This window comes from Microtus ochrogaster, chromosome 8 (genome assembly GCF_000317375.1).
Source record: "Microtus ochrogaster isolate Prairie Vole_2 chromosome 8, MicOch1.0, whole genome shotgun sequence".
Lineage (NCBI taxonomy): Eukaryota > Metazoa > Chordata > Mammalia > Rodentia > Cricetidae > Microtus > Microtus ochrogaster.
The window spans coordinates 51,243,230-51,255,702 of NC_022015.1; the positions used below are offsets into that span (position 1 = coordinate 51,243,230).

General features: G+C 37.4%; 1 protein-coding gene across 1 annotated transcript; it reads left to right on the forward strand.

The window, feature by feature from the left end:
• The first annotated feature begins 768 nt into the window (after positions 1-768).
• Positions 769-7,813, forward strand: Abhd17b (abhydrolase domain containing 17B). The gene is made up of 3 exons (XM_005352040.2): positions 769-1,235; positions 4,051-4,230; positions 6,275-7,813. Exons 1-3 carry the CDS (start codon positions 769-771, stop codon positions 6,492-6,494), a joined length of 867 nt encoding a protein of 288 aa, XP_005352097.1. The 3' UTR covers positions 6,495-7,813.
• Positions 7,814-12,473: the final 4,660 nt, after the last annotated feature.

The window sequence follows — 12,473 nt, forward strand, 5'->3', positions numbered from 1 at the left end:
AGGTTTGTGATGTGAAAGGATTGTACCACTTAGTTGAGCTACTTCAAGGACTCAAAACCCTGTTTCTGAGTGAATATAACAGGGCCTAGTGTCTTACCCTGGCTCACTTGTACACATCTCTTTTCTCAAACTGATATACAAGGTGTGGCTTACTGGCAAGATTCTCGGTGACAGCTTGTGTCTTTCTCCTCTGGCAGCTCCTTGGCTTCTCCTGACTCCGCCTTCATTCTCCCAGCATTCAGTTTAGTTTTACTTCTATTCTGCCCTGTGCAGGCCAGTGCAAATTCTTTATTCATTAACCAATAAAAGCAAGACATTGACAGGACTTCCCACACCAACAAGGTTCTTTTTTGAGTATGAAGATATAAACATAAATACATACACATGTCACACAAACTGCCAACAATAGTGTCTCCAAATGCTCTTGTTTATTGACCTTCCTGTGGGATTCTGAGAGTTTTTGTCAAGTTACTAGAAATTACCAGCTAACCTAACCACACCTTCTATCTTGTTTGGAGAAATACTTAAATGTTTTTGTTAAGTAAGATAATCACTTCTTTTAGAAATGTACAGTATTTAAGTCTGTCTATTTCCAGCAATGTTTTGCCTCACTCCAGAATTTAAAGTATTTCTAGAACAATGTCAGTAAATATATTTGGGAGGGTTCTTGATTACAGTTAACAGACATTGACTACCAATAATACTTACTCATGTGCAGAGTCCACATTGAGTTATTAAAATATTTCTTGTCTTTTTCTTTTTCAGAAGATGAATAATCTTTCATTTAGCGAGCTATGTTGCCTCTTCTGTTGTCCACCTTGCCCAGGAAAAATTGCTTCAAAGTTAGCATTTTTGCCACCTGACCCAACATACACTCTGATGTGTGATGAAAGTGGAAGCCGCTGGACTTTACACCTGTCAGAAAGAGCGGACTGGCAATACTCTTCCAGAGAAAAAGATGCTATTGAGTGTTTCATGACGAGAACCAGTAAAGGCAATAGAATCGCTTGTATGTTTGTGCGTTGTTCACCCAGTGCTAAATATACCTTACTCTTCTCACATGGAAATGCTGTTGATCTTGGTCAGATGAGCAGCTTTTATATAGGTCTGGGGTCCCGGATTAACTGTAATATATTCTCATACGATTATTCTGGATACGGTGCTAGTTCTGGAAAACCAACAGAGAAGAACCTATATGCAGATGTTGAAGCTGCCTGGCTGGCTCTTCGGACAAGGTAATCGTTATGGGGATCACTGTACCCCGACAGTGGTTAAGTTAAGGAGAATGGAAAGCATTTTTAACATACTTTGAACTACAATATGAGGCTATTTGCAGTATATATAGATTAACTATACATAACTATATAAACTAATATATATATACACTAAATATACAAACTAACTATACATATAAAGTATTAAACTAACAGTTTGAAATTTTGTATAATGGCCAAAGCAGTCTTTAAAATAACTGATTTATATGTGGATGTCAGTGCCTATGTGAATGTATGCTGTTTTTGTTTGTTTGTGGGTTTTTTGTTGTTGTTGTTTTTGTTTTTCAAGATAGGGTTTCTCCGTGTAGCCCTGGCTGTCCTGGAACTCACTGTGTAGATCAGATTGGACTCAAACTCACAGAGATCGCCTTCCTCTGCCTCCTTAGTCCTGGGATTAAAGGAATGCACTACTATGTCTGTCTTAATCTTTTTAATAAATCTAATTTCCAGTATTAGTGAAGAACAGGAACTGAATTAAACCCTTAAATAATTCCACATACTAAAAAGTATTAAAAGAGTTTTTGTATTATCTGTCATGTTGAACTGTATCTTAGTTGGGTTTCTATTCCTGTAAATAAACACCATGACCACAGCAACTCTTATAAAGGAAAACATTTAATTGGGGCCGGCTTACAGTTTCAGGGGTTTAGTCCATTATCATCATGGAAGGCAGCATGCAGAGAAGCATGGTGCTGGAGAAGGAGCTGAGAGGTCTACATATTGATCTATAGGCAACAGCAAGTGAACTGTACCAGTGGGCATGGCTTGAGCATATATGAGACCTCAAAACCTGCCTCCATAGTGACACACTTTCTCTAACAAGGCTATACCTCCTAATAGTGGCACTCCCTATGGGCGAAGCATTCAAATACATGAGTCTTTGGGGACCATACCTTTTCAGAGCACCACAAACTGAAAATACAGTGGAATTGCTAGTAGTGTAAGTACTCTTGGGAAATCGACAGGCTTCTAAGCCTGTTTCTTTGTCTATTAAATGAAGAGGTTGTGGTGAATGGCACCCAAGATCCTATCCAGTTCTAGAAATTGACCCTCAAATTAGAATAGGCCTGCCTTGAATTTCTTCTGTCATTTTGCAAGTTTAACACATCTTTTGTATATCCTTAAAGTAGTTGAATACATGTATGTTAAAATACTTTTTATTCTGTTCTTATATAGTATAATTTAAGTAACCAAGAAAACGGAAATACAGTATGAACTTTTTAATACAATATGATCTTTTTAAGAAAATTGAGAATCTCTAATAGTAGATTCTGACTTTCTGGTGGGTGGGTCAGCAGGGTCAAAAATGGATGTGGTCGTCTATACAATCTTCTCCCACAAGCTGCAGTCTCTGTGTGATTTCATGGAAAGACTAATGGAAGTCAGTATATCTGCGCTAAGTACAGGTTTACTATCAGTTTATTGTGGTTTTGACTATCTGATCATTAAGCAGCTTAAGTAGATTGAGTGATCTACCTCTAAAGTTCTTTTTAACTCGTTATTCTCAAATTGTTACTGCCTAACTAGAAGCTCTTGATTCTTGCTCGTCTTGAGTTTTGATATTGCTGACTTTAACCCCAGACCTACAATTGCTATGTGCAGTGTTGTTAGGCAGCTGACGACAATAGTATGGTATGGTCTCAAGATGTGCTGATGTTGCAGATGCTCATCCTCCCAGCTTCTTGGCTACTGGGAGCTTTCTGGGTTTAAGTAGCATGTCAAGTCAGGAATAGGTAGGTCCACCTCTGGTGGTACCCTTTGTACCTGTGCAGGACAGATTGAAGAAGCTGTGGAGAGGTATCTCATTGCCTGAATAGTAAAGTACATAGGAAGAGCTCCTGGTGAATGGTCAGATTCTCAAAAATCCCCCTGACCTCTCCAAAGGATTAAACACTGCTGTCCAAATCACTCCTAGCTGCCAGAAACGACCACTCTGCCTTCTAAGTGGAACAGCATAGAAAAAGTCTCTGTAACCTTTCGCCCTACATTCATCAGCTCCCGTGGCACCTCATCTACACCTGAAGTAGTTTATGGTTGAAACAACTACATTATAAACAAGTAACACCTCACTTCCTGGAGCATCTTAGATAGCCAGCCAATTTTTATGGAGTCAGTGAGTTCACATACTTAAATCTATAGTGCTGTCAAATGGAACAAACTGACTTTCTCAAGAGTTTTCACACATATTCTCTTCCTAACTAAACAATGGTCATTTGATTATGTCTGTATGTTCTGGTCTATCTCTGTGAATAACCATAGGGAGATTACAAGAAATACTCTAATTTGATCTTGACAAAAAAGTCTTAAGTTCTGTATTCTTTCCATACTATAACTTTATGCAGCATCTCATTAGTATGGCCAGTTTAGAAAAATCACACAGCCTGCTCTTGATGGACAGAGAAACCAAAAACATCTGTTTATTAGATAGAAAATAATATCTCACACTAAATAACACTAAATATTAACCATTAGACCATTGAAATATGAGTGGTACAATATATTCCAAACCTTAAATTACTAAAATACAACAAATGACTTAATTTTCTTTCATTAAATTGAAGTTTTAAAAAACCTTAGAAGTTACTTTCCCTAAAGATTAGAATTGAGCATGAACTAATCCAGAGTATAGAGCTTGTTATAACATTGAAAATGATGGCTAAGAAATTTAAATTTTTAAATATAAATTGGCATTGTCTCATTATGAGACTTTCTGTAGCAAATCTTTAGAATAATGGAATATTTCTAACTATATCTTTCAAACTTGCGAATTTTTTAGATACGGCATCCGCCCTGAAAATGTGATTATTTATGGCCAGAGCATAGGAACAGTACCATCTGTGGATCTTGCTGCTCGGTATGAGAGTGCTGCTGTTATTCTTCATTCTCCTTTGACCTCAGGAATGCGAGTTGCTTTCCCTGATACCAAGAAGACCTACTGTTTTGATGCGTTCCCAAAGTAAGTTCAATATTCACAAGCATTCCATTCCAAGCACCTTATAATAAGGTATATCACTGAGCTTCTGCTTCATGTATTTGATTGCATAGAAATTATGGGAAGCTAGCTTGAAGAGAGTATTAACACATGACTTATAAAAAAAGGTTAAATGTTTGAGAATGAAATGGTGGCCTTAGATCTTAAGCAGCGGCATGAATGCTGGAAAGAGAACAAATTTCCAAATGTAAATTAACAGTCAGCAGCAGGTAAGATTCTACAAAGAACAACTTGACTAAGCCCCAGGCTGTAGTAAGTACTGCTGTACTACATAGTATCGAATAGATTTGAAAAAAGGACTGCTTCTTGCTTTCCAAGGCCGAAGAGTGGTTGCCACCTGCCTTCATCTATGGAAAAAAGTTAATGGCCTATTTTTCTCAAGGGCAGGGAAAAGGCAAGAAGTTGGAAAGCTGGCACTTTTCGTTGGGTCTTCTTTCCTCTGTTGGCAGGAATACAAAGGATATTTTTGTGAATGGGAAGCCAGAAGCCAAGTCATCACTTGGTTCTTTAGCAGAAGAGCAAAAGTTATTTCAAAAAACAGTATTTATTCAGTGTTGGACTAGAGAGATGTTACAAACATGAGGACCTGAGTTCTTTCCCTAAATTCCATGTTTAATTAAAAAAACAAAAAGATACTGGTGCTCGCAAGTAAATGAGCTAGTGTCAGAGCTGGTGAGGGTCGGAATAGAAATTCCTGGGGCTCCTGGGCCACTGAACATAGTCTGTTTAGCTGAGTGATGGGAGTTACAGAGTTGGTCGGTGACACATACCCCACTTCTTCTGTCTGTTTCATGATTGGCATACCTAGATACTTACCAGAAATAAGCTAGTTGAAAAAGAAAATACACTGTTAATTCCTCTATGGTGGACATTTCTGCATTGTTTTATTGGGAAATGGAGCCTTGAGAGTACAGAGATTGGTTGGCAGTTTCACTGAGTAATAAGATTCCATCTTACTTGATAGTTAAATTGTTTTTCTCTGTTGTCCATATTGGAGGGGGAAGGGTTGCAGAAAACATGTTTGTACGATTTCCACTGCATAGTTTCTCCTCTCAAGTTGCCTTTCTAAAATTCTGTTTGCTTTGGTCTCTGTCATACATTTGAAGTGTTCTCTTCAGTATCTGATCATTCTTGGCTATGTTCTTATGTAAGAGAGGAGAACCAAAGAGCTACTCTGGTACACTTGTGCAAAGAAAACTGTGGAACTCTGCCTTGGATGAGGAAGCCTGCCAGCCAGCATCCTCAGAAGCCAAACAAGCCCCACAGAGCCAGCCTTTTATGTGTTGTGTGACTGTGGTACCTCTTCCCTAAGCTGGAGTACTGCATCTACAGACCTTTCAAAGTTGAAGGAAGAAAGTTACTCAGCTTTTCTAAGAAGTCTGGGAAAGAGGGACCTTATTGTATTTTAAACAGACATTGAAGGATTCCTTCATGTTTCAGTCCCTCCCCCCATCTCTATGGCAATGCCTTGGCCCTCTGGGGTATTTCCATTGTAACTTTCTTCTTCACTTTGCCTCCTGTTTACTTTACATTGTGGTTTTGCCTGCTGTTTTAATCGGTTGTTTTACACATTCATCTGCTTTCTAGCTTCAAGCCTTTTTACATTAATAGTCTTCCTGTTTTTTTGTTAGTTTATAACCTTAAACTAAAACAAAACCAAAAACATTGTGCTTGAATTTTAGTAACTGATAACAGGGAATGAAATTAGAGCAGTCAGATGTCCTCCTTGGTTTGTTTCTTGAAAGCTAGGGAAAAGTCAGCACTGTAGGAAGGTGTTTGGGGGTAAGGGTGGCCCTGAGTGACTCAAGCAGAACAAGTGTGCAGAGATGACTCTTCCACCCCTGGGAGTGCATAGAAAGGGTGGGTGGCTGGGTCCTGCTCAGCCCTAAGTGGCTTCCATTCCTAATGCTGATCTGTATGCTTGTAATGTTCTAACACAAGATACTTGCTTTCCTTTTTATATAGTTTATTGATTTTTTTTTTACTTCCTTTCTCTTTTTCTCTCCAGTATTGACAAAATCTCTAAGATAACCTCTCCAGTATTAATAATTCATGGGACTGAAGATGAAGTCATTGACTTTTCGCATGGCCTCGCATTATTTGAGCGTTGCCAAAGACCTGTGGAGCCTCTGTGGGTTGAAGGGGCAGGACACAATGACGTGGAGCTTTACGGACAATATCTTGAGAGGTTAAAACAGTTTGTGTCACAGGAACTGGTAAATTTGTAAACTACTCTGTAAATTTGCATACTGGGTTTTCTTTTCTTGCTGAACTGCACTCCTTGGTAAATAACTTAAAACCTGAAGGTTTTGTTTACAAATCATGTATGTTGCCTTCATAACTGTACAGGTAATGATTTGTTAACAGACTTAATGAAGGTTTTAATTACCAGAACTAGAAACTGGAAATAGCAGTATCATGCAGTCAGGCTGTGTAATTTATATTTTTTTCTGTGAATTTTTTTTAAACATCAAGATGAGTACTGTATGAAATTTTAATTCTTTAAAATCAAATGCTGTAAAAGTATTGCCAAATGCTTTTGCATATCAAAAGCAAGTTTATAAATATTTTTAAACATCTCAAATGTACTAAATATCCTGGTATACAAATGTAATATTCTTTCAAAAAGCTGTATATCTAAAGTAATTCAAGTACTCAGAATAAACTGTAAAAACTAAAACTGTATGAAAACACCCAAGTTAACCAGAGTTGACCTGACCTATACTCTGTTGTACAGAGATAGAGGCTTAAATGGTTATTTTACTGTAAAAATACATTGACTTTTCTGTAGTCTCCTATTATAGTACATGATCCTTTTAAAAAAAAATGAAGTCTTAATTTTTATGCCATCTGTTAACTTACCAGCTGTTCATCGTGTAAATGAGAAGTCCTGATGGCGCTGAATTTTAGCTAGTTTTGACTTATGTTTGGTACTGTGAGACAACTACTTAAGATTTTCGTTCAGTTATTTAAAAGACATTTAGGGCTTCAAGAATGATTTTGTATGCAATGTTGTTTTAAATTTTGACTAATTAGAATTGTAGTAGTCTTCCTTATATGAATACTTGAAACTCCATTAGTTGTTCTTCAAGACTACAGACAGACTGGCTGTTTGGTCCCTTTCCACCTTCACTGTTTTTAAGAGTAGGGCCTGTTCTTTTGGGTTACTATTTGAGAATGTCATGGGTTCACTCCTGAATACAGTGGATAAGAAAACATGTCTTACATTTTATATTAACAAGTAGAGTAAAAAATAAATAAAGCTCACACACAAAAACTAAGTTGCCTTTCCTTGAATGAATCTTGCCTGAATAAATGAAAGTAAAATAAAAATTAAACTAATGGTATGTAGTCTAATTTGTAATGAATGAGAATTGAAATAATACACACTGTGGATATGTTTTTAAGGCCTTATGTAGTTTTAATTGTTCTGCTTGTTCTGTGGTTATGTCTAAGACTATAGTATATGATTCTTCAAAGTATATCAAGTATTGTGAATGCTTTGGTTCCGATATGTCAAATTAACAGTAAAACAGCAAATGTATCACTCGGCTGTACTTGTTTGCCTTCTTCTGAACTCCTTATCCCCACACTAAGAGAGTAATAATCAAACATCTTTATGGAACATTTCTAAAGTTTTCTATATTTTTAAAAATTGTAGTAACATACTGATTGCACATTTAAGACAGTTAATTTGATAGTCCCACAAATTGAGTGGCTGGACTGATCAAGTGCAGGCTTCTGTTTTCCACCACCTTCCTGGTCTCTCACAATACTTTTTTTACTTTTATTTAATTATCTATTTATTTTTGGGTTTTTGAGAATTCAGTATGTAACTCTGACTGTCCTGGAATTCATTATGTAGACCAGGTTGGCCTTAAACTCACAGAGATGCCCCTGCCTCTGCACCTCTCCCAAGTGCTGGGACTAAAAGTGTTCACTATCACACTTAGCTCCAGCATTCTATTTTTGGGTGAGTTTTTTTGTTGTTGTTTTGTTTTTCGAGACAGGATTTCTCTGCAGCTTTGGAGCCAGTCCTGGAACTAGCTCTTGTAGACTAGGCTGTTCTCAAACTCACAGAAATCTGCCTGCCTCTGCCTCCCGAGTGCTGGGATTAAAGGTATGCGCCACCACTGCCTGGCTTGAGTCAGTTTTTTTTTTTTTTTTAAGCATCCATATAGAAAAGGAAAATCCTGTACTTAACATTCTATATCTGGCTATTTATTTAACATGTTCTTTAATTCCATCCTTTTTACTACATAAGGCAGGATTTCATTCCTTTTGGTTAAGTAATACACTGTTGTGGGTATATGACACATTTTACTTGTTCACTAATCTGCTTGATACTGTAGGTATTATTTAATGAGTCAGAGCCTGAGCCCTGACACTCCCAATAAGCCAGGTCTTAAATAAGCCAATTAAACAGTAGTAAAAGGTAAGTCTGGGGTGTAACCAATGTGGGTGGCCACACTGAGGAGAGGCAAAGAGATCCAGCAAGCCCACTATTCAAGTCCTGCCATTAGGTTTAAATTTGTAGAGGGCTAGCAGTATTCATAGGTAAGTAGTGCCAGCTAAGTTGTCCAGCCCATCACTGTCTCAGCTCCGGTCTCCTTCCTGGCTCTCTAAAACTGTTACCAGAATTAAGGTCAGAGCCTGTTCCCTGGTAGCCATAGCAAGTCAGGCTTGCACACATTCTCAATGAACCCATTAAAAGAGCCAGATTAAAGGTGAACAGCAGGAGATTTATTCAGTGTGGTCACACATAGGATTCTTACTATTGTTTCCTATGTTTTGGGGTCCTATCCAGATAACCATTGCTTGTACCAATTTCTGAAATAGTTCATTTCTGTTTTCTCTAGTAATTTGGGAGTGCTGGCTCTTTGTTTTAGATCGTTAATCCACCTTGAGTTGCTTTTGCATAGGGTAGAAGAAAGGAGCCTTTTGCCATCCAGCTTTCTGGTAGTGTTCACTGTAGAGGCTGCCCCTTTTCCAGTACATGTTTGGTACCTTTGTTGCAAATATGCTAGCTGTGAGGTGTATGTTTATTCTAGGATCTCTGTCTCCATTGATGGGGGTCTTTTTTTAGGGTAATAGCATGTTGGTTTTGTTGTTGTGACTCATTAGTATCTCTTACAGAGTATCGTGATGCCCCTTGCTTTGTGCGTTTGCCCAAGATTGCTATTCAGAGACTTTGTGCTTTCATAGGAATTTCAGAATTGTTATTTCTAGATCTTAGTTCCGTAGATAATAATGATGGTATTATGAGGATTACATTGAAATATAGATCACTTTAAGTAGTATGAAAATTTTTTTAATATTTATTGATTCTTCAATCCATTTGCATTTTACTTGTGTCTTTGATTTTTCTGTCAGTGTTTTGTAGTTATTATTATAGAACACTTTCACTTCTTTGGTTGAGTTTATTTAAGTTGTATATCGTTTTGTTTTGTTGTAGCTGTTATGAATGAAATTGCTTTCATAGTTTTAGCTCAATTTCTCTCGTTGTTGTTTTTGTTTTTTGTCTTTCAAGACTGTTTTTCTGTATAGCCCTGGATGTCCTGGAACTCATTCTGTAGACCAGGATAACCCAGAATTAAGAGCTCCACCTGCCTTTGCCTCCCAAGTACTGAGATTAAAGATGTGCTCCATCACTGCGTGCTGTTTTAGCGGATTTCTTACTGGTATATAGAAAAAGCTATTAATTTTGTATCCTACTTTATTGAATTTGTTTATCAGTTCCAGCCTTTTTGTGGAATGTTAGGCTTTCCCGTATATAGAATCATCATCTACACACAGTAATAATTTGAGTCCCTTCCTATTTGTATGTTTTTTTATTGTTCTCTTGTATAATTTTTCTAACTGAATCTTTTAGTGCTGTACTGAGTAAGAACAGTGTCCATGGATGCCTTTTGTTGCTATTGATACTACTTTCAGCTTTTCACTATTCACTGTGACACTGACTAAGAGTTTGCCATATGTACTTTGTTAGGTTAAGGTGGTTTTTCTGAACTTAATTGGTTTAGGGTTTTTATCACAATGCATTGTTGAGCTTTACCAAGTCCTTTTTTTTGCTTGTTGAGATGATCATATGATCATTAATCTTTCATTCTAATCAAATGATTTGAATAAGTTGAAGCATGCTTGTATTCCTAAGATTAAACCAGCTTGGAAATGGTGTTAAAAATAAAAAGGGTAATGTTGAATTCAACTTGCTAGCATTTTGGTTTTTGACAACAAACTTGTATAATCTCTTACTTTTGGAAACCAGATGTCCAAGGCAGAGTATTGATTAATTTGTGTTATGAGGCCTCTGATTGACTTGCAGATATACCCATGTATCCCTTCATAGCCCTCACCATCCTACATCTGTTTGTGTACATCACTGATCGTCTTACTAGCTTTTTGTGCAGAACTTTTCATTTGTGTTCCTGAGAAATAGATGTTTTCTTTTTGTATTTTGTCTTTATATGGTGCCAGCTGCTTAGAATGGGTTTAGAAAGTGTGTCACTGGACCAAAATACCTGACAAGAAGCAGCCTAAAGGAGGGAGATTTGTTTTGTCTTGCCATTTGAGGGTACAGTCCATCTTAGCCAGAATGGTAGAGTTGGTGGCGCCAGGAGAATGTGGCTGCTTGCTCACATCACTCAAGCACAGTGAGTCCAGCCCAGACTCAGATTGGGTGGTAACCCAGAAAGCTCATTGCTTTTGACCCACTTCTCCAACTTAGTCACACTCTTCTCCCACAATCTCCAAAAACAGCATGTTGGCTACATGCCAAGTGTTCACATATATGTGGAGAGAGGTCCCATTTAAATTGTAACAGATAGTCCCTCCCCTTTATTTTTTTAGAATGGCTTGAAAGAAATTGATGTTAATTCTGTTAATTTTAACAATTCATTCATGAAGGGCTTTGATTGGGAGATCTAGCTACGGATTCAGTGCCTATTAATTGGTCTGTTCAGGTGGTTTTGTGTTCTTATGAATCTATTTCAGTAGGTTGCAGGTGCTGAGAAATTTGTTCTAGAAGATTTTCCAATTAGCATATAATTCTTCAGAATCGTCCCTAATAAGCCCTTGTATAATGTTGATTATTGTGTCTCCCTTTTCACTTCTTTAATTTGTGTCACATACACACCTCTTTTCCTGGTTGGTCCAGGTAAAGATTTGTCGGTCTTTTCAAAAAGCTAACTGGCCAGGTATGGCGACCGATACCTATAATCCTAGTATTCATGAGGCTTAAGTACATGGTCCTGAGTTTGAGGTCATCTTGGGCTTCTCAAACAAATTTAAATAGCCAACTGTTTCATTGATAGTTTCTAGTTTTTCCTTTGGTCTCTTATTTCATTTATCTCAATTGTTATTTGTTTCCTGCTAATTCTTATTTGGTTTGTGGTTTAAGAGATAATGTTAAGTTGTATATTTGAAATCTTTGTGGTTTGGTTGGTTGTTTTTTATGTACACTCACTATTAACTATAACCTCGCCTCTTGGTAGATCTGAAATTTATAACAAAGTTATTTATCAGTGTTAGGCTTTTCTGAATCTGGACCTTTGGTGATTTTACCAGTTCTCTGTCCTATGTAAGTGTGTGTACAAATATATTGTAGTCAATTTTTTTTTCTGAATGACTTATATGCATAGGTGTTCAGTTTAAGAGCTTAATAAATGAAAATGAAGGCTGGAAAGATGACTCAGTGGATAAGAGCACTGGCTGCTCTTCAGAGAACTTGGATTCAACTGCCAACACCCACATGGCAGCTCACCACTGTAGCATGAATAATAAAAACCCAGAGACAGATATGGTGGAGAGCATTGCAGTCTGCAGTCATGCTGAAGATCACCCCCTTGTTTGTCTGAACCTTGGCAGAGATAAGAACTCTCTAGTGGCCTGGCTGCTTGGCTTTTCTGATCTTCACCTTGAACCCCAATATCTGTCTCTGGGTTTTTATTACTCGTTCTACACACAACTGTCCGTAAGTCCAGTTCCAGTAGATCCAAGACCCTCACACAGACATGCAGGAAAAACACCAATGCACATAAAATTTAAAAAAGAAGTAAGTTTCTAAATAAGTAAATGAACATAAAATTTTGAAATTGCAACTGACAGCAATTGACATATTCTTGGCACATTTATGTATTCTGCATGACCAAACCTTAGCTGAAAAGCAACTTTCCCTGAACAAGTATTAACATTATAGAAAGCCAGAT

Excerpts from the sequence above, each read along its gene's own strand:
- Abhd17b (XM_005352040.2), top strand. The coding sequence starts at position 769 with ATGAATAATCTTTCATTTAGCGAGCTATGTTGCCTCTTCTGTTGTCCA. Across the intron at positions 1,236-4,050 it reads TGGCTGGCTCTTCGGACAAG|ATACGGCATCCGCCCTGAAA; the intron begins GTAATCGTTATG and ends CGAATTTTTTAG. Across the intron at positions 4,231-6,274 it reads TGTTTTGATGCGTTCCCAAA|TATTGACAAAATCTCTAAGA; the intron begins GTAAGTTCAATA and ends TTTTCTCTCCAG.